This window comes from Salvelinus fontinalis, chromosome 5 (genome assembly GCF_029448725.1).
Source record: "Salvelinus fontinalis isolate EN_2023a chromosome 5, ASM2944872v1, whole genome shotgun sequence".
NCBI classification, from domain to species: Eukaryota; Metazoa; Chordata; class Actinopteri; order Salmoniformes; family Salmonidae; genus Salvelinus; species Salvelinus fontinalis.
The window spans coordinates 6,250,631-6,276,470 of NC_074669.1; the positions used below are offsets into that span (position 1 = coordinate 6,250,631).

The 25,840-nt window shown below is 43.8% G+C and overlaps 1 protein-coding gene across 1 annotated transcript; it reads right to left on the reverse strand.

Annotated features, from left to right (window-relative positions):
* Positions 1-14: 14 nt before the first annotated feature.
* Positions 15-25,794, reverse strand: LOC129854978 (switch-associated protein 70-like). Its single transcript, XM_055922194.1, has 12 exons — positions 25,593-25,794; positions 24,259-24,399; positions 15,927-16,100; positions 14,590-14,817; positions 14,051-14,197; positions 13,308-13,416; positions 12,824-13,005; positions 6,801-6,908; positions 2,968-3,134; positions 1,668-1,866; positions 1,245-1,341; positions 15-1,044 (listed from the first exon to the last, which is right to left on the reverse strand). The coding sequence occupies exons 1-12, from the start codon at positions 25,737-25,739 to the stop codon at positions 926-928; spliced, it is 1,818 nt and encodes a 605-aa protein (XP_055778169.1). The 5' UTR covers positions 25,740-25,794; the 3' UTR covers positions 15-925.
* Positions 25,795-25,840: the final 46 nt, after the last annotated feature.

Sequence of the window (25,840 nt, forward strand, 5' to 3'; positions counted from 1 at the left end):
GCACAAAACTACTGTTTAAGATTGATGTAATGTTTTATTACAGGGTTCTTTAAGCGATTTACACACATGAAAGAATAGAAAATAGCAAAAGTTCAACAACAACTCCATATCCCCCATGATGATGGTTCTGGCACCGGGGTACAAAGCCCTGTATATTTGCTAGCAACAATGCTTCAAGGGTAATGTTGCAAAATGCCCTGTTTCTTACAGTATGTCTACACAAAAATGACATGAAATACTGGGAGCAGTACAGTAAGACAGCTAGTTATTGAGATAAGCTCCGGTCATTTGATTTTCATGAATTGTCATTCCATGATGTTATCATAGAGTTTTGTTCATACTTACATGGGCTATTTAAGTGCTATAAATTCTATCACTTTGACAATGGAACCAAAAACAGTCATCCTAAAACTATGCAAGCTGTAGTTTTAACATTTAAAAAAGACAAACAACTGAAATCTTATGAAAAATTGAAATACGCCAAAACACACTCAAAAAAACATTTTGATAAAAACGACTCCACCTTCCCCACAGACATTTAATTATTAGTGTCAAGTGTGCAGTTCCTTTATTCCTTCATATGAAATCAATTTTAATCTGGCTGTTCATTTCCCTCTAAGGCTATCCAGGTAGTATCAAGATCTGTGCTGCACCTGCTCTGAACTAGGTTGTGTTCATTAGGGGACGCAATAGAAAACCTTTCAAAATGCTTTGCAACAGAAAACAAAAATTAACCTTTTGTATTGGACAGGTCCAGGTAGGCCCTCGACATTTTCTAACCCTGGTGTCTGTGTAAAAACAAGCCTGCCTTTCCTGTTTTTTTGAGTTGGTCAACGAATGCTGAAGACGCGACTTGGCACACTGAGGCCAACATTGCATCATTGTTCCAGCAACCATGAGTGTGTTGAATGTGGGAATGGGGGCTCTACTGGTTCTCGGCGGCTTGGTTCTTCCTCTCCTGCCAGTCTTTCTGCCGCAAGCTCAGTTCTGCCTCAGTGAAGGACGCTGGGCCCCAGTTAGTGATTTTCTGAGGCCCCTTCGAACCTGAGAAAACAAAAAAATCAGAAAGTTCACTCACATCAGTGCGGACAAAGGAAAGTAAATGAGGAAAGGAAGCCACTTTAGATTATTGAGATGCACCCAGAGAGGGTGAACAAAAAAACAACACAACAGAGGGAAGAATGAAGAGAGAGTATTGATAAAAGGAGGAAAGTGTACAGTAGTATAGTGTTGTGTTGTGTTACCTGGTTGAACGAGGCGGACTAATCCCTCATGGTGGGCCACTTTATGTTTCCAGGTCCTGGTGTTATCTGCTGCATCCTCCAGTTTCTGCACTACCTCCTGTGACAAACAAAGAAAATACGATATCAGTTGTTTTGTTGATAGTGAAACAGGACAATCCATGGCTCATCTGTAGAACTCTACTGCCACCTACAATTGTCATCTGGTACTATTTGCTTCACAAGGCACCCACCGTTCTAGCACCCCCTACATGTATAATTAGGTATTGTTCTAGCACCACAACTCAATCATCCCTGTTCCAGCAGAACAAAATGAGTCCTACTCCTGAACTGAAAATAATTGAGAATCTTTGTTCAAAGTACATTTTAGTCCAGAAATAGGCCGTGAATCTTTGTCCTGGAAACCGGCCCTTAAACATGTCTCACCTGGTACTGCTCCAGTGCCCCCTGCCTCTCTTTCTCTAGCTGCTCCAGCTGCAGCATGGCGGCCTGCAGGGCATTCTCCTTGGCCGTTCCCTCCTTCCGCAGCTCCTGCTTCTCCACCTCTGTCTCAGAGATGGCCCTCTGCTGGTGGAGGTGGATCTGTTCCAGTTCAGCCCGCTTGACAGCCTCCTCCTCTAGTAACCTGGAGAGACGTACTTTAGGTACAGGGAACAGCCTCCTCTAGTAACCTGGAGAGACGTACATTAAGTACAGGGAACAGCCTCCTCCTATAGTAACCTGGAGAGACGTACATTAAGTACAGGGAACAGCCTCCTCTAGTAACCTGGAGAGACGTACTTTAGGTACAGGGAACAGCCTCCTCCTCTAGTAACCTGGAGAGACGTACTTTAGGTACAGGGAACAGCCTCCTCTAGTAACCTGGAGAGACGTACTTTAGGTACAGGGAACAGCCTCCTCTAGTAACCTGGAGAGACGTACTTTAGGTACAGGGAACAGCCTCCTCTAGTAACCTGGAGAGACGTACATTAAGTACAGGGAACAGCCTCCTCTAGTAACCTGGAGAGACGTACATTAAGTACAGGGAACAGCCTCCTCTAGTAACCTGGAGAGACGTACATTAAGTACAGGGAACAGCCTCCTCCTCTAGTAACCTGGAGAGACGTACATTAAGTACAGGGAACAGCCTCCTCCTCTAGTAACCTGGAGAGACGTACATTAAGTACAGGGAACAGCCTCCTCCTCTAGTAACCTGGAGAGACGTACATTAAGTACAGGGAACAGCCTCCTCCTCTAGTAACCTGGAGAGACGTACTTTAGGTACAGGGAACAGTTAGTTCAGAATGTGTAATATACAAACAAAAGGGATATGTTGATCAAAACAATTATATTGCATACATATCCATCCTGGGGGTATACACACAAACATACAAATTCCCATTGAGAACACAATGTGAAAAGTGCTGAGCCCAGAGAAGCACAAATGTCAGCACAGAGGAAGGAAGGGTTTCTGGACGGCAGGGACTGTTGCCTATGTCTATGTAGGAAACATGTAGATGCCTTGGTGTGTCTGTGTGGCCCCCTTGTGTCTCAGTGTATCCACAGAAATGGAATTGTGTGTGTGTGTGTGTGTCACCCTCTTCCACATTGACTCACTCCACTTGGCAGACAATTACAGTGACTCTAGTCAGAGAGACAATCAAGTCCATAAATTAATCTCAAGAGTGTGCATGTGTGCCTATGTACAGTATATGCCCGCTTATGTGTCTGTGTGTTGAGCACCGACCGGGCCTGGAGCCTGCGGACCGTCTCCTCGTCCTGCCTGGCACGTTTCTCGTCCTCTAGGGCGTCCTCCAGGCGGTGGTACATGTCCTCCAGCTCATGGACGCGCTGCAGGTACTGCTCCAGCTCACTGGACTTCTGAGCCACCTGCTCCTCCATCTCCTGTCGCACCTGAAGACCAGCGACAAGACAATGTAGAAAGAGCACCACAGTTCACCTGAAGACCAGCGACAAGACAATGTAGAAAGAGCACCGCAGTCCACATGAAGACCAGCGACAAGACAATGTAGAAAGACCACCACAGTCCACATGAAGACCAGCGACAAGACAATGTAGAAAGAGCACCACAGTCCACATGAAGACCAGCGACAAGACAATGTAGAAAGAACACCGCAGTCCACATGAAGACCAGCGACAAGACAATGTAGAAAGACCACCACAGTCCACATGAAGACCAGCGACAAGACAATGTAGAAAGAGCACCGCAGTCCACATGAAGACCAGCGACAAGACAATGTAGAAAGAGCACTACAGTTCTCTAAAACTAAATCTATTGGCGACTCTTGGACCTGAGGAGTCAGTGGTTAGTAGATTATAGCACTGATAGAAGGGGTTGGTTGGTTAGCAACAAAACAAACGCGTGCACAACTATGGAGAAAAACAGACGGAGTTGGCTTAAGACTCTTGACAACAGGAAAAGTATATTTCGTCTCCAAATGTTTCTTGAAAACATACTTTTGCACAATGAGCACTTGTTGTCTCTCAAATATGTTGTTACAGTTGGTTAGCTATCTAGCGAATCCGTTAAAACAAGACATGGTATCAATAACGAGATACATTATGTGACCAAAAGTATGTGGACACCTGCTCGTCAAACATTTCATTTCAAAATCATTTGCTGCTATAACAGCCTCCACTCTTCTGGAAAGGCTTTCCACTAGATGTTAGAACATGGCTGCGGGGACATGCTTCCATTCAGCCACAGGTGCATTAGTGAGGTTGGGCACTGATGTTAGGCAATTAGGCCTAGCTTGCAGTCGGCTTTCCAATTCATCCCAAAGGTGTTCAATAGAGTTGAGGTCAGGGCTCTGTGCAGGCCAGTCAAGTTCTTCCACACCGATCTCAACAAACCATTTCTGTATGGACCTCACTTTGTGCATGGGGACATTGTCATGCTGAAACAGGAAAGGGCCTTCCCCAAATTGTTGCCACAAAGTTGGAAGTAAAGAATCGTCTAGAATGACATTGTATGCTGTAGCTTTAAGATTTCCCCCCCACTGGATCTAAGGAGCCTAGCCCGAACCATGAAAAACATCCCCAGAACATTATTCCTCCTCCACCAAACTTTACAGTTGGCACTATGCATTGGGGCAGGTAGCGTTCTCCTGGCATCCACCAAACCCAGATTAGTCTGTTGGACTGCCAGATGGTAAAGAGTGATTGATCACTCCAGAGAACGCATTTCCACTGCTCCAGAGTCCAATGGCAGCGAGCTTTACAGCACTCCAGCCGACGCTTAGCATTGCGAATGGTGATTTTAGGTTTGTGTGCGGGTGCTCGGCCATGGAAACCCATTTCATGAAGCTCCCGACGAACAGTTATTGTGCTGACGTTGCTTCCAGAGGATAGTTTGGAACTCAGGTGTGACTGTTGCAACCGGGGACAGATGATTTTTACGCACTTTAACACTCAGCGGTCCTGTTCTGTGAGCTTGAATGACCTACCACTTCGCTGCTGAGCCGTTGTCGATCCTAGACATTTCCACTTCACAATAAGAGCACTTACAGTTGTCCGGGGCAGTTCTAGCAGGGCAGAAATTTGATTAACTAAATTGTTGTAAAGGTGGCATCCTATGACAGTGCCACGTTGAAAGTCACTGAGCTCTTCAGTAACGCCATTCTTCTGCCAATGTTTGTCTATGGTGATTGCGAGGATGTGTGCTCAATTTTATACTCCTGTCAGTAACTGGTGTGGCTGAAATAGCCCGCATCCACAAATTTGAAGGGGTGTCCACACACTTTTGTTTATATAGTGTGAAACGGGCTGAAACGAGCCACCTACGTTTCCCCACATGGCAGCTTCTTGTCCTTGTTGCCAGCTATTTGACCATTCATTGATGCACGTTGTCAGCCAAGCAGTCTATTTAACTCACTTATTGAATCTAATATGGCTGAACTATCCCTTTAATATAACTAATTTAACCCATTGCATCTTCTCTTTCATATATTTATTGGAGACCCATTGTCTCTTATAACCAGTCATTTGATTTTATATCCTATGCCCACTAACTTCCTACCATTCAGTCCTACCCTTCAGACTATGAAAATGAATTATGTGATGATTGGAAACACTTGCCATCGCTAATGCCAATCTGTAAACCTTCCGTTCTTTTTTTATACATATAACAAAGAAAAGAGGAAACAACCCTTCTGGATACTTCCTGAAACAGAGCAGACATTAGCCTGAGATAATGAAATAATGTAACACCTTATTACACTGAGAGAAGTAAATGGGAAACCTTATTGATGGCAGTCCTATGAACGGAAGATGACATTTATAAAGTGTGTCAGTAGGATGTGTGGAATAAATGTCAAAGGTTAGGAGCTTAGGGGTATAGATGGCAGGATGAAAGAACTAGAATGTTGCAATCATTTTCATGGAGCCAAGAATTTACTGAATAAATGAAGAGAACCTGCTGAACAAGCTGAATCAGTGGTTAGGGACAACCTCTACCTACTCCTTGAAGTCTCACATGGTGCAAGACAACCTCTACCTACTCCTTGAAGTCTCACATGGTGCAGGACAACCTCTACCTACTCCTTGAAGTCTCACATGGTGCAGGACAACCTCTACCTACTCCTTGAAGTCTCACATGGTGCAGGACAACCTCTACCTACTCCTTGAAGTCTCACATGGTGCAAGACAACTTCTACCTACTCCTTGAAGTCTCACATGGTGCAGGACAACCTCTACCTACTCCTTGAAGTCTCACATGGTGCAGGACAACCTCTACCTACTCCTTGAAGTCTCACATGGTGCAGGACAACCTCTACCTACTCCTTGAAGTCTCACATGGTGCAGGACAACCTCTACCTACTCCTTGAAGTCTCACATGGTGCAGGACAACCTCTACCTACTCCTTGAAGTCTCACATGGTGCAAGACAACTTCTACCTACTCCTTGAAGTCTCACATGGTGCAGGACAACCTCTACCTACTCCTTGAAGTCTCACATGGTGCAGGACAACCTCTACCTACTCCTTGAAGTCTCACATGGTGCAGGACAACCTCTACCTACTCCTTGAAGTCTCACATGGTGCAGGACAACCTCTACCTACTCCTTGAAGTCTCACATGGTGCAGGACAACCTCTACCTACTCCTTGAAGTCTCACATGGTGCAGGACAACTTCTACCTACTCCTTGAAGTCTCACATGGTGCAGGACAACCTCTACCTACTCCTTGAAGTCTCACATGGTGCAGGACAACCTCTACCTACTCCTTGAAGTCTCACATGGTGCAGGACAACCTCTACCTACTCCTTGAAGTCTCACATGGTGCAGGACAACCTCTACCTACTCCTTGAAGTCTCACATGGTGCAGGACAACTTCTACCTACTCCTTGAAGTATCACATGGTGCAGGACAACTTCTACCTCCTCTGTAATTCTGAAGTAGCCAGTGTAAGGAAAAATTTGCCAACTAAAAGTGTGAGGGGCAATTTTGTTAAAGTCAATGAAGTAGCCGGCCACATAAGGGGTAGTAGTCAGCGGTGGGTGTAGTTTAAAATACAAACATATTCTCCTTTGACCGCTAAATTGTGAGTAGCTAGGTAGGTACCATTTTCTCCCTCTCCAGGTCCATCCTGTAGCGATCCTGTTGTTCAGTCTGGGTCTGCAGGCGTCTCCTCTCCTCCTCCGCCGCGTTGGCCGCCGCCTCCTCTAGTTCCTGACCAATAGCAGAGGAGACAGTCGTTACATAATTGACGACAGATACACAATCTTCTCTCTGTCAAAGTTGATTGTGTTTCTGAATTTAAAAATCACTTCCTGAATTGAAAATTAAATCTACCCAGTGCAATGCATTAACTAAATTCTTAACCTAAGCTAATGGATATGTGGCTTTGTAAACAAAACTATCTGAAAAGCTCCTAAAGAGGAATTGCAAGCGCAGCACTGGTGTCTGACTTGGCGTCGTCGCAGCACAAAAAAATACGTATTGTAAAGATTTCCCAATGTCATCTTGTGCTGACAAAGCATAGAAAGTAATATATCTTAGTGAGTTGTATCATCTTTTTCTTTCTAAATGAGCTATTGTTACTCAACTTTTTTTAGGGGCATTACTTAGTTGGTACATCCATTATTGGACTTGTAAATTAATTATATGTACATCAGAAGCCAAAATCTAAGTTTGTTTTACTCCATTGTTTGTAAACAATGTAAATGTAAATCAACATTGTGTGCAGACTCAAAACATGGTTAAAACCATAATTTTGATCTCACAGATGGTCAGTCCCTGCATCCATAGCTCTGTCTATGAATTTGAGAGTGGTTACATTTCTAGAGCCCCATAGCTCAGGTGTTTGCCAACACAGTGGCAGGGTCATTTTGTTATTGTTTAAACTGCAGATTTCCTCTTGGTTGTTAAATAAGATACTTGTATGTTTGAGGAATTTTAATTATGAGATTTCTGTTGTTTGAATTTGGCGCCCTGCACTTTCACTGGCTGTTGTCAAATCATCCCGTTAACGGGATTGCAGCCATAAGAAGTTAATTAACAGGTGATTCATCTAACATTTGACTCTTTCCATGCAGCTGTGACTTGTCATTTGACCTTTCTCGTTCGTTACTCACTCACCATGGCAGGTTAGTGTGAAGTGACCAGCCAATCACAGTGGCTATTGTGTACACGTGAATCCAAGGCCAAAAAGGTTTAAAGGGGGTTGTACCCTCAATCTCCAGTCCTGTGTGTATCAGAGAGTACGAGAGACGGGGACTTGTTGCACCTCAATGGGAGAATGTCTGAACATTCATTGTGCCTCTACTCCTCGATGCATAATGAATGAACAACAATAGAGAGATTGTTTCCTCGGGAAATCCAATGAATGTCCACGGCTACACTATATGTGTTACATTGGACAATAAAGATGTATTGTTGTATTGCAAGTCTCGTGTGAGTTTGTCCAAATGAATTGTCAAGGGTCTCATCTATAAGAGCTCAGCTACAATGGTTATTGAGGACAAGCACTGGTATTAGAATGTACAGCACAATCTCTCTACAGCGTAAACAAAACGTTTTTTGGTTAGAACTATAAGAGTGAAATGCAATGACCACATAAGACAACATTTATGAATGTTATTTCACTCATAACTGCCTTGTTAGTATAATCAGCTCAATAGGAGAATATTGTCACTATGTATTCCATGTTTGTTTGCTGATGAGTGAAACGAGGAAACATTTAATTTAAGTGACATTTCATCCGTAATTAGACACCCAACTGAGCAGCGATAATTGGATTTAAACTGTCAAACTGCCTCAGAAGGCCAGACTAAAGAACTTAATCAGGATTAAGAGGTACTGTACAATTTAATCACGATTAAGAGAGGTACGGTAGCTGGAAAAACGAGTTAAATAGAAGTGACAGCGCAAGACAGGATAAGTTGAGCTGCGGGATAGGATAAGTTGAGCTGAGGGACAGGATAAGTTGAGCTGAGCTGCGGGACAGGGGTGAGCTGAGCTGAGGGACAGGGGTGAGCTGAGCTGCGGGACAGGGGTGAGCTGAGCTGAGGGACAGGGGTGAGCTGAGCCGAGGGACAGGGGTGAGCTGAGCCGAGGGACAGGGGTGAGCTGAGCTGAGGGGTGAGCTGAGCTGAGGGGTGAGCTGAGCTGAGGGGTGAGCTGAGCTGCGGGACAGGGGTGAGCTGAGCTGCGGGACAGGGGTGAGCTGAGCTGCGGGACAGGGGTGAGCTGAGCTGAGGGACAGGGGTGAGCTGAGCTGAGGGACAGGGGTGAGCTGAGCTGAGGGACAGGGGTGAGCTGAGCTGAGGGACAAGGGTGAGCTGAGCTGAGGGACAGGGGTGAGCTGAGCTGAGCGACAGGGTAAGTTACCACTTCCTTTTAAAACCATGTCTAGCTTTATTTCCCAAACACAATTCTACCTAATCACAACTGCTTTCTTGTCTTTTAATCATCCTACCAATCAAGCCTACCAGACAAGCTAAATGCCTTTTGTGGTCGCTTCGAGGCAAGCAACACTGAAGCATGCACAAGATCACCAGCAGTTCTGGATGACTGTGTGATAACGCTCTCGGTAGCCGATGTGAACAAAACCTTTAAACAGGTCAACATTCACAAAGCCGCTGGGCCAGACGGACTACCATGACGAGTTCTCAAAGCATGCGGGGACCAACTGTCAAGTGTCTTCACTGACATTTTCAAACTCTCCCTGACCGAGTCTGTAATACCTACATGTTTCAAGCGGACCACTATAGTCCCTGTGCTCAAGGAAGCAAAGGTAACCTGCCTAAATGATTACCGCCCTGTGGAACTCCCGTCGGTAGCCATGAAGTGCTTTGAAAGGCTGGTCATGGCTCACATTAACAGCATCCTCCCAGACACCCTTGACCCACTCCAATTCGCATACCGCCCCAACAGATCCACAGATGATGCAATCTCAATCGCACTCCACACCGCCCTTTCTCACCTGGACAAAAGGAACACCTATGTGAGAATGCTGTTCATCGACTACAGCTCAGCGTTCAACACCATAGTGCCCACGAAGCTCATCACTAAGCTAAGGACTCTGGGACTAAACACCTCCCTCTGCAACTGAATCCTGGACTTTCTGACGGGCCGCCCCCCGGTAGTAAGAGTAGGCAACACTTAGTCCCCTCCTGTATTCCCTGTTCACCCACGACTGCGTGGCAAAACACAATTCCAACACCATCATTAAGTTTGCTGACGACACAACAGTGGTAGGCCTGATCACTGACAACGATGACACGGCCTATAGGGAGGAGGTCAGAGAACTGGCAGTGTGGTGCCAGGACAACAACCTCTTCCTCAATGTGAGCAAGACTAAGGAGCTGATCGTGGACTACAAGAAAAGGTGGGCCGAACAGGCCCCCATTAACATCGACAGGGCTGTAGTGGAGCGGGTCGAGAGTTTCAAGTTCCTTGGTGTCCACATCACCAATGAACTATCATGGTCCAAACATACCAAGACAGTCGTGAAGAAGGCACAACAAAACATTTCCCCCCTCAGGAGACTGAATAGATTTGGCATGGGCCCACAGATACGCAAAAGGTTCTACAGCTGCACCATCGAGAGCATTCTGACCGGTTGCATCACCACCTGGTAGGGCAACTGCTCGGCATCTGACCGTAAGGCGCTACAGAGGGTGGTGCGAACGGCCCAGTACATCACTGGGGCCAAGCTTCCTGCCATCCAAACAAATTTTTCAACCACTCCACAAATTTCTTGCCAACAAACTATAGTTTTGGCAAGTCTGTAAGGACATCTACTTTGTGAATAACAAGTCATTTTTCCAACAATTGTTTACAGACAGATTATTTCACTTATAATTCACTGTATCACAATTCCAGTGGGTCAGAAGTTTACATACACTAAGTTGACTGTGCCTTTAAACAGCTTGAAAATTCTAGAAAATTATGTCATAGCTTTAGAAGCTTCTGATAGGTGAATTGACATCATTTGAGTAAATTGGAGGTGTACTTGTGGATGTATTTCAAGGCCTACCTTCAAACTCAGTGCCTCTGCTTGACATCAAGTCTTGTTCATCCTTGGTAGCCATTTCCAAATGCCTGAAGGTAACACGTTTATCTGTACAAACAATAGTTTGCAATTACATACACCATGGGACCACGCAGCCGTCATACCGCTCAGGAAGGTGACGCGTTCTTTGGTGCGAAAATTGCAAATGAATCCCAGAACAACAGCAAAGGACCGTGTGAAGATGGTGGAGGAAACAGGTACAAAAGTATCTATATCCACAGTAAAACGAGTCCTATATCCACATAACCTGAAAGGCCGCTCAGCAAGGAAGAAGCCACTGCTCCAAAACTGCCATAAAAAAGCCAGACTACGGTTTGCAACTGCACATGGGGACAAAGGTCATACTTTTTGGAGAAATGTTCTCTGGTCTGATGAAACAAAATAGAACTCTTTGGCTATAATGACCATCGTTATTTTTGGAGGAAAAAAGGGGATACTTGCAAGCCGAAGAACACCATCCCAACTGTGAAGCATGGGGGTGGCAGCATCATGTTGTGGGGGTGCTTTGCTGCAGGAGGGACTGGTGCACTTCACAAAATAGATGGCATCATGAGGCAGGGCAATTATGTGGATATATTGAAGCAACATCTCAAGACACCAGTCAGGAAGTTAAAGCTTGGTCGCAAATGGGTCTTCCAAATGGACAATGACCCCAAGCATACTTCCAAAGTTGTGGTAAAATGGCTTAAGGACAACAAAGTTGGAGTGGCCATCACAAAGCCCTGACCGCAATCCTATAGAAAATTTGTGGGCAGAACTGAGAAAAAAAAATTATTCACCCAACTTATTGTGGGAAGCTTGTGGAAGGCTACCCGAACCGTTTGACCCAAGTTAAACAATTTAAAGGCAATGCTACCAAATACTAATTGAGTGTATGTAAACTTCTGACCCACTGGGAATGTGGGAAAGAAATAAAATCTGAAATAAATCATTCTCTCTACTATTATTCTGACATTAAAATAAAGTGGTGATCCTAACTGACCTAAGACAGTGAATTTTTACTAGGATTAAAATGTCAGGAATTGTGAAAAACTGTTTAAATGTATTTGGCTAAGGTGTATGTAAACTTCCGACTTCAACTGTATATAATAGGCGGTGTCAGAGGAAAGCCCATAAAATTGTCAGACACTCCAGTCACCCAAGTTATACTGTTTTCTCTGCTACCGCAAGGCAAGTGGTACCGGAGCGCCAAGTCGAGGACCAAAAGACTCCTCAACAGCTTCTACCCCCAAGCCATTAGACTGCTGAACAATTCATAAAAATCGCCACCGGACAATTTACATTGACACACATCACCCCCCCAGCACTGTCGGTTAAGGGCTTGTAAGTAAGCATTTCAATGTAAAGTCTACACTTGTTGTATTTGGCGCATGTGGCAAATAAAGTTTGATTTGATTAATACTTTCTGAAGGCACTGTATAGAACAATCTTAAAATCATCTACTTTGGTTTATTTACAAGCATCACAAAACCTCTAACAATAAATTCATTTGACTTGGTGAAAATATTTTTGGGGGACCTAACTTGCTTACCACTTTTCCATGTGTTTTTTTCCTTCACAGACCTCTTCCTAAATATTTGGTACAATTATACATTTGGTCTATGGTTTCCTAGCAACAAGGGTTGCTCAACTTACCCCACTCTCCCCTGCTGTTAGTATAACCGTGTGTTAGTGCGGGTTTTCAGTGAATTTATGTAAATCATGAAGCTTCTCTGCATGTCCTGCAGTGCAGGACATTTTTAAGCAACAAAAGAGTGATCAAATTAAGATCTTACATCTGTAGAGAGAAAACACTTCCCCTCTGCCTTCCCACTTTTTCACACTGTTTTGGGTGTTCCAGCAAACATACTCATGACTTGCAGTTAGTCTAACAGCACTAACAGTCTTAGACTAAGAACCATTCACACCACCTTACTGTGCTGGCTTGGATGTTCTCTCTTCACATTGTGTTTTTCACATTGTTGATGCATAACTAGGCCAGCACAGTCTAGCTCAGCTCAGTAGTGTGAAAAAGGCATAGTAGCAAAGGGAGGACTTTGAACGTTGTGAGTGGGCTGGCTGGGTTCACCTTCCTCATGGCCTCCAGTTGGTGCTGCTTGTTCTCGTTGGCCGTCTGCAGCTCTCTCATCCTAAGCTCCAGCTCCTCCTGCTCCGCTTGCTGTTTCTGCCTCAAATCCCGCCGCTTCTGAAGGGACTCGCGGTGCGGCACCGTCCGTCCCAACTGCAGCAGACTGAGGCACATCTGGATGGCTGAGATGGAGAGGAGATATACCAGACAGGGGTCAGTTCCAAGGCTGGGAAATATTCAGTATAGGCAAACGTTGTGGCACGTTGCAGATAGAAATGTGATGAGTAAAGCTGATACGATTCCTTATTCTACATTTCAGAGAGGCATGTCTATTCTACATAACATATTTATATCTGAACATTCCACAATGTTGTGCTCTGCTGAACACCCCCCCTGTGCATATATCAACCAAGTCTAAATGTCCAGTCCATGCTTTCCATAATACTAAAAGGAGATAAATTACATGATGAGAGAATTGTCCTACCCTGAATCCATTCCTGTTTCCTCTTCTTATCCGACGCGTTGATCTCATAGCGTTTGTCAGAACATTTGACATAGAACAGGCACTTCTTTCCTTCCTTATCCGGTAACGACTGAAAAGACAAATTCTGAAATAAATGTCACTCTTTCACCAACGTACACTGAGTATACAAAACATTAGGAACACCAGCTCTTTCCATGACATAGACTGACCAGGTGAACACTATGATCCCTTATTGATATCACATTTTAAATCCACTTAAATCAGTGTAGATAAAGGGGAGGAGATTTTTAAGCATTGAGACAATTGCAACATGGATTGTGTATGTGTGCCATTCAGAGGGTGAATGGGCAAGACAAAATATTTAAGTGCCTTTGAACGAGGTATGGTAGTAGGTGCCAGGCAGGCACACCGGTTTGTGTCAAGAACTGCAATGCTGCAGGGTTTTTCACGCTCAACAGTTTCCCATGTCAAGAATGGTCCACCGCCTAAAGGACATCCAGCCAACTTGAGACAACTGTGGGAAGCATTGGAGTCAACATGGGCCAGCATCCCTGTGGAACGCTTTCGACACCTTGCAGAGTCCATGCCCTAACAAATTGAGGCTGTTCTGAAGGCAAAAGGGGGTGCAACTCAATATTAGAAAGGTGTTTCTAATGTTTTGTACACTCAGTGTATATTACTAGTTAGGTTAAGGTGTAAAATTAATGTATGAGCCTTGTTTGTTGTTGTTTAGTGTTCCTTGCCTCGACACAGCAGTTTCCATCCAGCACGATGTCGCCCTTCTTCTCAGCCAGGTCCTCGCTCACGTAGTAGGACATGGAGTTGGGCCTCAGGAGGAACCAGCGTTCTGTCCAGTTTTTCCTCTTGTGGCCCTTTTTCATCATGTAGCCCTGCATCAAGAGAATACAGTATGTTTCTGTATTTTTATTTTATTTTGTATCTGTCGGTTTGTGTTAATATCTGTGTTGAGATAATGGGATGGCTCCTGCCAGTTTAACTGTTTAGTTGACCACTGCACAGCCAACACCATGAGTTTGTGGTGTTGCATATGAGATTCTAATTGTCAATATTCATGTTGTCCCTATAAAACATGGCTCCCTACTGCACTCGACTGACCATTGCTTTGGTGTCCTGTGTTTAAAAGCTCACTCTATGCTTCAGTATTGCTAGTACATAACACGGGTCAACGCTATCCATCAATCACGGTCACATGGAGGACGATAATGTGGTTGATGTCAACATCGTGCCAAGATATGGAGATATAAATGGGTCTGATGCCAACCTGTTTGAATACGTCAAGGATGAGCTCGTGGAAGACCTCGGTGATGCCCATGGAGAGGGTCTGGGGGTCCACGGCCTTGCTGAAGGTGCCCGTGCCCACCAGGGTGATGAGCTCCCAGGCACTCAGACTCTGCTGCTTGATGCTCAGCTCTAGCTTGTAGTCCTCAAAGCGCTCCTCCACCCAACTGCCACCCATGGCCTCTGTCAACTTGCGCAGGAAGTACTCGATCTGAGGGAGGTGGGGAAGAGACACAGGTGAGTACACAGACAGGTCAGCATACCCACACACCAACAAAGAAAATACCCATACTTCCTTTGAAGTGACACAATCTGTATGTTACAGTAGGGAAAGGGGGATACCTAGTCAGTTGTCCAACTGAATGTATTCAACTGAAATGTGTCTTCTGTATTTAACCCAACCCCTCAATCAGAGAGGTGCGGGGGGCTGCCTTAATTGACGTCCACGTCTCCGGCGCCAGGGGAACAGTTCAGGAGCAGAACAACAGATTTTTCCCTTGTCAGCTCGGGGATTCGATCCAGCAACCTTCCAGTTACTGGCCCAAGTCTCTAACCACTAGGTTACCTGCCCACCTCTACACTCTAACCACTAGGCTACCTGCCCACCTCTACACTCTAACCACTAGGCTACCTGCCCACCTCTACACTCTAACCACTAGGCTACCTGCCCACCTCTACACTCTAACCACTAGGCTACCTGCCCACCTCTACACTCTAACCACTAGGCTACCTGCCCACCTCTACACTCTAACCACTAGGCTACCTGCCACATGTGTTTATATGGAATAATAAAAAAGAGTAATAATCCTCACAGCAGTAATTATATGAAACTACACACAGTTTCCATTAATGACCTTACAATAAATCCTGCAGTGTTGTAATTTAACAGCAAGCTGCTAACTTCCTGTTCTGTGAGAGCTGTTGGGCAATGGTGATGGTCTTTCTCCAAAGGAGTACATAACATTTAACAGTGGATCTGAACAATACTTCTTTACCTATAACCTACTCCAGCAACCTTCCAGTTACTGGCCCAAGAGGAAAACAATGTTATATCATGAGTTTCAGACTGATTATCTGTACAACTGATTACTGATCTGTTAATAATTAAACTAAACTTCGCACAAAGTCAGGTTTGTGTTGGGGCTAAATGTGCCAGCATTAGAGCCCAGGTCATGTTCATTAGGACACTCGACAGAAACGTTTTAAAACATTTTACAACAGAAAATGGAAATTAGCGTTTCTTAATGGACGGCCCCTGCCTGTTTCAGTCTGTTTTCCTCTGTTTGGACAGGGGTTGTGTTCATTGGGCACCAATCTCACCTCCTCAGTGACGATGGCCAGTGGGTATTTCTCTTCAGATAGGAAGTTGAAGATGCACCAGATCTTGAAAGCGTCTTCGTCAGAGATGAGGAGGTGGGTTCTGTTGAGGTTCTTACGGGCGCACAGGGTCCAGCACATTCTGTTAAAGTCCTGTCGGTCAAAGTTGTCCTGGACCTGCAATTAGGAACAGTCTCAGGTCAGGTCACTTGGCTGAAGACCGGCATTTTTCATATGACATAAATACAACAAAGGCACAATAAGCTGACTCTGTACTAAGGACATCGTCACTCTTCTCTTTATACTACAGTTCAGGTTAAAAATGGCATGGAAGACCATACATTCAGTGTAGGTTTGATTAACACATGAATCAAACCAAATTCATAGGACAGAATGAAAGGAGAAACTTTGTTTTTCGTAAACAGCTGACCTGGCCACTATCATTAGCATTTTCACGCTAAAGTATCCAAAAACTCAATGATGTTATTTGGATATGAAGAGCGAAAAAGCTAATATAGTACCATTGACTTGTATTGGATTTGTGCCACAAATACTAAAATGTTAGCATCTGAAACACTGGCCAGGTAAACAAAAACAAAGCATGGGTAGCTGTCGTATCTTGTCCATAGACCGCTTACAGGGTACGGAAAACAATACGTAATTTTGTAATTTGGGTGAACGATCCCTTTAACATTTAGAGGGGGGGATTCAATTGTTTGTAGGAACGGCACCATCAATTAGCAGGCACAGCATCACCTAGTGGTCAGAACCAGGTAATATCAGGATGCAGGACGGAACATAAACCCAACAACTTTATTTACTATTTTCTCTGAACAGGGAAAATTCCCTGAGAATTTATTACATAGGGATGATGGAAACAATAGTCCAAGCTGCAGCTCCATACCACTTGTTAAACAGAGAACTCCTACTGTATACTTGTTGTTGGGGTGGATTTGGCATGGGGTGTGGCTTGACTATTTCTTTGGCGTGTCTTACTCATTGTTAGAATATTTGTTTTGTACAAATCGGATGTTATGTACCTATAATTTTAAATGGCCAATTTGGGTGCAATAAATTTGCTTAATTTCTCAGAGATTAAATTATATTTCAACAAAATGTTGAAGGAATGCTAATTTGATCTGTTACAGAAATTATTACAGAACAATCTGAGATGGTGGGTTTCATGGCTTGCTGAATGGACGTTGAATGACACTTAACTGTTTATACAGATCCCTGACTCAACTCAGCTAAATCACAACAGAGAGATAGGCCCGATAATGATTATCAGCGATCTACAAATAGCAAGTGATGCATCAACAGAGAAACAGACTTTTGAAATGCAAGCGGAATATTTATTAAGGAGACGTCTTTAGGAGTGTTTAAAACATAAATCTAACCCTAATCTGGATGAAAGACAAAAATGACCACAAACAAAAAGCTGAAAATGCTCCTCCCATATGAAAAATAATCATGAAAAGCAAATAAGAATCTTGTATGGCAGAATAAGATTAAAAGCTAAAAAGTATCTGGTAAGATTTTGTACGTTATGTCAGTAGTGTATGTGTGTTAATTTATGCCATGTAACATACACAAGTCACTACATGATTATGGTGAATTTCTTACAAAGATAGGGTATGACATTTGAGACAAACTATATGAGTCATCTAGGAATTTTATAAGAAAAGTCTATGTTCTGACATGGTAACCTCTACAAAATAAATGTTTTCCTTACAGGTTTCACATTGTTTATACACAATGCATTCGGAAAGTATTCAGACTTATTCCACATTTTGTTAAGTTACAGCCTTATTCTAAAATGGATTGCCCCTCATCAATCTACACACAATACCCCATTAAGACAAAACAAATGTATTAAAAATAGAAAACTGAAATATCACATTTACATAGGTACTCAGACCCTTTACTCAGTACTTTGTTGAAACATATTTGAGTGTTTTTAAATTTTATTTCACCAGGTAGTCTAGTTGAGAACAAGTTCTCATTTACAACTGCCACCTGGCCAAGATAAAGCACAGCAGTTCGACACAAACAACAACACAGAGTTACACATGGAGTAAAACAAACATACATAATACAGTAGAAAGAGTCTATATACAGAATGGTGTTGTCTGCGTAGAGGTGGATCAGAGAATCACCAGAGCAAGAGCGACATCTTTGCTGTATACAGAGAAGAGAGTCGGCCCGAGAGTCGGCCCGAGAATTGAACCCTGTAGCACCCCCATAGAGACTGCCAGAGGTCCGGACAATAGGCCCTCCGATTTTACACACTAAACTCTATCTGAGAAGTAGTTGGTGAACCAGGCGAGGCAATAATTTGAGAAACCAAGGCTGTTGAGTCTGCCGATAAGAATGTGGTGATTGACAGAGTCGAAAGCCTTGACCAGGTATTCTTGGGTATGACCCTACAAGCTTGGAAAACCTGTATTTGGGGATTTTCTCCCATTCTTCTCCGCAGATCCACTCAAGCTGTCGAGTTGGATGGGGAGCGTCACTGCACAGCTATTTTCAGGTCTCTCCAGAGATGTTCGAACGGGTTCAATTCTGGGCTCTGGCTGGGCCATTCAATGACATTCAGAGACTTGTCCCGAAGCCACTCCTGCGTTGTCTTGGCTGTGTGCTTAGGGTCGTTGTGCTGTTGGAAGGTGAACCTTCGCCCCAGTCTGAGGTCCTGAGCGCTCTGGGGCAGATTTTCATCAAGGATCTCTCTGCACTTTGCTCCATTCATCTATCCCTCGATCCTGACTACTCTCCCAGTCCCTGCCACTGAAAAACATGCCCACAGCATGATGCTGCCACCACCATGCTTCACCACAGGGATGGTGCCATGCTTCCTCCAGATGTGACGCTTGGCATTCAGGCCAAAGAGTTCAATCTTGGTTTCATCAGAACAGAGAATCTTGTTTCTCATGGTCTGAGTCTTTAGGTGCCTTTTGGCAAACTCCAAGCGGGCTGTCATGTGCCTTTTACTGAGGAGTGGCTTCCGTCTGGCCACTCTACCATAAAGGCTTGATTGGTGGAATGCTGCAGAGATGGTTGTCCTTCTGGAAGGTTCTCCCATCTCCACAGAGAAACTCTGGAGCACTTAGAATGACCATCGGGTTCTTGGTCACCTCCTTGACCAAGGCCCTTCTACCCCGATTGCTCAGTTTGGCCGGGCGGCCAGCTCTAGGAAGAGTTTTAGTGGTTCCAAACTTCTTCCATTTAAGAATAGGGTGTCATCCGGGTTAGGGGAGGGTTTGACTGGGGTAGGCCGTCATTGTAAAATAATCATTTATTCTTAACTGACTTGCCTAGTTAAATAAAGGTTAAATAAAACAGAATGATAAGAGACCACTGTGTTCTTGGGGACCTTCAATGTTGCAGACATTTTTGCTACCCTTCCCCAGATCTGTGCCTCGACACAATCCTGTCATCTCGGCGCTCTACAGACAATTCCTTCGACCTCATGGCTTGGTTTTTGCTCTGACATGCACTGTCAACTGTGGGACAAACATGCAACTGTGTTTGCCTTTCCAAATCATGGCTAATCAATTGAATTTACCACAGGTGGACTCCAATCAAGTTGAAGAAACATCTCAAAGATGATCAATGGAAACAGGATGCAACAGAGCTCAATTTCGAGTCTCATAACAAAGGATCTGAATACATATATAAATAAGGTAGTTGTTTTTTTATTAACAATAAATTTGCTAACATTGCTAAAAACCTGTTTTGACTTTGTCATTATGGGATATGTAGATTAGTGTGTGTAGGAACATTTTTGAATAAGGCTGTAATGTAACAATTTGTGGAAAAAGGGATGGGGTCTGAATACTTTCTGAATGCATATACAAAAACATGAAAAGGTACAATATTTGTATATACACTGAAAAAAACCAACTTGCACCAATTTCAAAGATTTTACTGAGATACTGTTCATATAAGTAAATCAGTCAATTGAAATAAATTAGGCTCTAATGTATGGTTTTCACATCACTGGGAATACAGATATGCATCTGTTGGTCACAGATTTGCCTCATGCAGCGCAACATCTCCTTCGCATATAGTTAATCAGGCTGTTTATTGTGGCCTGTGGAATGTTGTCTCATTCCTCGTCAATGGCTGTGCGAAGTTGCTGGATATTGGGTAACTGGAACACGCTGTCGTACACATCAATCCAGAGCATTCCAAACATGCTCAATGGGTGGTGAATATGCAGACATTTTCAGCTTCCAGCAATTATGTACAGATCCTTGCAACATGAAGCCGTGCATTATCATGCTGAAATATGCGGTGATGGCGGTGGATGAATGACACGACAATGGGCCTCAGGATCTCATAAAGCTATCTCTGTGCATTCAAATTGCCATTGATAAAATGCAAATTGTGTTCGTTGTCCATAGTTTATGCTTGCCCATACCATAACACCACCGCCACCATGGGGCACTCTGTTCACAACGTTGACATCAGCAAACCGCTCGCCCACACAACGATTTACACGCTGTGTGACATCTGTCTGGTACAGTTGAAAGCGGGATTCATCCGTGAAGAGCAAATTTTCCCAGTATGCCAGTGGCCATTGAAGGTGAGCATTTAACCACTGAAGTGGGTTACGACGCTGAACTGCAGTCAGGTCAAGACCCTGGTGACGACGATGAACATGAAGATGAGCTTCGCTGAAATGGTTTCTGACAGTTTGTGCAGAAATACTTTGGTTGTGCAAACCTACAGTTTCATCAGCTGTCTGGGTGGCTGGTCTCAGATGATCCCTCAAGTGAAGAGGCCGGATGTGGAGGCTGGTGTGGCTACACGTGGTCTGCAGTTGTGAGGCCAGTCGGATGTACTGCCAAGTTGTCTAAAACGAACGTTGGAGGCAGCTTATAGTAGAGAAATGAACATTCAATTCTCTGTCAACAGCTCTGGCGGACATTCACGCAGTCAGCATGCCAATTGCACGCTCCCTCAAAACTTGAGACATCTGTGGCATTGTGCTGTGTGACTAAACTGCACATTTTAGACCGGCCTTTCATTGACCGGCCTTTCACAAGGTGCACCTAGGTAATGATCATGCTGTTTAAATCAGGTTCCATTCAACTGACAAATGAGAAATGCTCACTAACAGGGATGGAAACAAATTTGTGCACAAAATTTGAGAGAAATAAGCTCTTTGTGAGTATGGACATTTTCTGGGATCTTTTATTTCAACTCATGAAACATGGGACCTACACTTTACATGTCGCGGTTACATTTTTGTTCAGTGTACATTTACATTTTCAGGTATGAGTTTCCATGGTTAAGGCTGGGCAGCACCTTTTACTGGACAGTTGATTTATTTACAGGTCACCCATCCAGCCTTTGGTCTCCCATACAGAGTTTTAACCAAGCCCAGCCCTGCTTAGCTTTGACATGTCACTGACTACTACCAATGTACTACCGTGAGAATGATTGTTGAGGGATCTCAAAATAGATTCACTGCTGCTATCAAACTCATTCCTCCTCCTCCTCCTCCTCCTCTCTGTCTCTGTTTCTCCTCCTCCCGCTCCTTCTGATTTCCCCCTTCATCCTCCTCTTGCTCCCCCCCCTTCTTCCTGCTCCTCCTCCTCTTCTTCTTGCTCCTCCTCCTCTTGCTCCTCCTCACAGCGGATAAATCCTCCTCTTCTTGCTATTATTAGCATACTGCTAATAGCATACTGCTATTATTATTGAGTAATTTGTTCGATGTGTCTCTAATTTCCCTCCCCCTGACGAGGTGGTGGGGGAATATTTTACAACAGGGCTGAGTTCTGCAGGGTAGAACGTTCAGTTAAAATGATGTACAATAAACATTACTCTTTGACATGTAGAATGGGCTTAATGTCAGGTCTATTCATAAGATTTCTCACTGCAACCTTCCACAAAGTTTGCCTATTGAACGTGGCCCAGGAAAGAATCAGGTCAATGAACTAGGGGGAAACACAGGTGTGGCATGTCTGCCTTCAACATCAGCAGACACTATTTATAGAGCTGTGGTGTTTCGGGTGAGTCAAAGATTGCACAGTAACACCAACTCAAGGGAAATGTAACTTCACAGTAATACCAGTGAGGTAAGCAGAAAGAGGATGCGGAGGGAGGAGCAATAGAAGTTGTGAAAGTGGGATTATTATGAAATAGCAGCTCTCTCTTTGTCCTCACAATGTTGTGTCATGGTCATCTCATTCTTGCTCTGTACTAGCTGGTCCAGACTGAGGTCTCTCTCTCTCTGCCATTCTCCCACTCTCTGCACCTCAACAATAGAGGCCTTGTCACGGCACCTCCAGCACCCAGTCCTGCCTCTCCACTGCAGATACACATGCTCGTTAGTATTCTCTGCAGTGGAATGTCCAAACAGGTTTACAAACAGTCTTATCCTTGTCCTTGGCCCTCCAGGAGACTGAAACTTCCTACCGTCAAATGGTCACACCACAGAGATGCCTGTTGTTACTGTAGCGCGAGGGCAGAGGACAGGTGACTCAAAAGTAATTGTGAAATTACAAACAAGGTAGAATAGGATATAGAGCCTATGTGTTACTCCATTATGAAACGTGGATCGAAATATGTCGAGGTCTGGGCAAGACTAGGACGGACAGAGTGGTTGAACTAGCAACCAATGAAATGAGGAAATTATTCAACCACAGCAGCCTTAAAAATGTTAACTAAATGAAGGTCACATGTTCACAGCCTTGAACTATTTTGGTGCTCTGTTGTTTGTGTAACCTTGCTTTCTTTTGTTCCCCTTCTAACGAAAGGGGAACAAATTAAGCTCCCAATTAACAATGCATTCCAGGTTTCTACAGGGTCAGTTGGCTAGGAAGAATGATGTGCTCCACATAGTGAGGGACTGCTGAGTCCCAAATGGCAGAATGGGGAATTATGTGGAACAGTCAGCGATGGACTTTTTGTCTCTCCGGCTGAGTCACTGTAATTGTCTGACAAGTGGAGTGAGTCAGTGAGGAAGAAGGTGACACACACACACTGGACTGTTTGGGTGGAGTTTCCCTGGGGAGTGGGGGTGGTGCTCCCGACCTGTTTGGTAGGGTTATATCCACATGGGTGGGGAGTCTCTTGACGTTTGTCCATGATGTCATATCTAGGTTCCTGAAACCTTTTTGTAGTATTAGAGGACTGAGAGCTCGGGGAAGTGACAGGAGAAGATATATCAACACGTCAGAGAATAGAATGGGCTAATTTACCATAAGGAGTGTTGTAAAATCCCTTGCCATCTATTTCCTCGTGTGTGTCATAGGAAGCACTTGAACAGTAAATATCTGCCTTCAAATGGAAATCCCAGACTATGAAATGCACACCAAGTCCAAAATGGGTTCTTACCAGGAACATTTTTAAACGTTAACCAAAAACATTCTAATTTTAAACTGTCATTGATGACAATAAATGCTGTAGTAAATCTTTATAACAACACACAAGAATTCTATGTCATGAAAAACAACATGTACGAAAACAAGTATGCCAAAACATTTACGATAAATCTGTGACATTTCGCAAGAATTAGCCTACAAATTGTCATCATGGTAACCTTTCATACAATCAACAACTACAAAACTGTCCCAAAAGCTCCCCTCTATGAAATTAACAACGGTGTCTTGCTGTAGTAATTCTTTCTGACACCACTGAAGAATTCCACAGTCACCATGGTAAGCCTTTATGGCAGCAGAAACAATTTCCAAATGTGACATGGTAAGTTTACACACCTCTATGACACCAGCAGAACGCGCCAAACTTGATTTGCTAACCCTTGATGACCCATGGGATCCCGAGTGGCGCAGCGGTCTAAGGCACTGCATCTCAGTGCTACAGGCGTCACTACAGACCCTCGTTAAATTCCAGGCTGTATAACAACCGGCTGTGTTTGGGAGACCAATAGGGCGGCGCACAATTAGCCCAGCGTTGTCCGGGTTAGGGTTTGGCTGTGGTAGGCCGTCATTGTAAATAAAAGTGTTCTTAAAACTGACTTGCCTAGTTAAATAAAGGTAGAATTTTTTAAAATTACACAAGAATTCTCGTATTTATGACAGTGGTAAAGGAATGCCTATGCGTCACCATGGTATCCATGTTGTGACATTGGAAAAGGAATCCTTTACTCTCAGTATAAGGACCCATGTTGACCAACAATAGAATCACTAGCATTTACTGAAGTCAAGGTTGAAGATGTCAAACTAAGGCAATGGAATTCTAACCTTGTCATCTTCATCCTAGACTTCAGTGACCCTTCATCACAAACAGTAAAACATATAAAGAGCAGTGAGTGAGAGAATGATTGAGAGGTATAGATACTCTATGTATTACTGTGTGTGCGGCTCACCTTGTCCAAAATGAACTTGTTCAAGTAGGGCATGTAGCCCTGAGTGGAGACAGGGCCTTCGTCATCATGTTTGAAGTGCTCTTCAAGGGCCACCGGGTCATGGGGGATCCTCATCACAGTGCACAAGTTATGCGAGAGCACCTGCAAGGACAAAAATCCCTCTTCTTATCAGGACTTCACAGTTCACACAGAGCCGATAGTTATATTAAATGCAGCAACAACGCCCAAACAGCATATATTTCTACTTAATGAAGGCGTTGAACACATCAGTCACTGGAAAGGTTTCTAGTCAACTACACCAGCGGTTCCGAAACTTTTTCACTTGGAGGCTTCCCTTCCAGCTTTTGGGAAACATCAGACATTACAAGATGTTGTTGTCATCGCCCCCCCCCCCCCCTTTATTTCTATGGGCACAAGCACTGTTCATGACACAATGCTCACACCACTCTTGTTGGCAGAGAAAAGGTGCAGGTTTAAAGCCTATTTCCTGCAATTCTACACCTTTTGTCACAGGGTGCAAAGTACATTTTATAGTTTTAAAGCACATTTTCTTGCAAATTCTATACATTTTGCCATGTCTCATTTGTATTTTTGTGATATTTGAGTGACTTGAACATCTACTACAAAATCTATGGGCTAAAAAACCTAGCTAAAAACGTTAGCTGGCTGACATGGGCTAGTTGATCTGGACATTTCTGACTAGTTATAAATAGCTCTAAAATATGCAATGACTGACATGACAAGAGAAAAACTGATGATGCACGACCTAATTTCGAAATTGCACCTATGTGACTTTACCCTGAAGGATTTCAGCACTATGGTACTGATAAGTGCCCTTCTCACGAAACTAGACCACAAACAAGCCATAAACAAACTAAACACACAACACAGCAAATATGCTGTTTAAATGTAAGGCTACTTAGACAAACACTTAACATTGATGAAGTGGATTATGAAGTAAACACGGTAGGCTGTAGACTTAGAGCCAGCAAAAGCCTCATCTCAACAATTTATTAGTCTAATGGTTTAAAATAAACAAAATATTCCGACAATCAGTAAACGTCCACAGGTGTGCCATAACAAGAAGTTCCCTTTAACCATCCACAAGTAGTTTACATAAACCATTGACGTCTGACATGCTGTCTGTGCTGTAGTAATATGACGGAAGACAATGATTTGGGCTAAAATGACATAATTCCAAATGCATCCTCGGCTATTAAGCAGTATCCATCCAAAATCAGATGGCCTTCACTTTGATGGCAACCTTTTTTGGACGCTCAAAAAAGTTTCTGCGTGTCATTTAACACACTATCTAGGTAAATATAATTCCATACCTTTAACTGTGATTTGGACACTTTCCCACTTTTGTCCAGGTCCAGCGCTGTGAACGCATGCCATATTGGCTTTAAAAGTTCGTCTCGTAGTGCCATTGACCTTGCTGCTTGCTTGACTAAAAGTAGCTCGTGTAGCGTTTTTCTCATACTAGGATACAATGAGACAGTCACGTGACAAGCTGCCAGACGCTTGTCAGCGCCTAGGAAACGCACATTTTAGTTCTGCATTTCCTCATGGCATCTAGTCA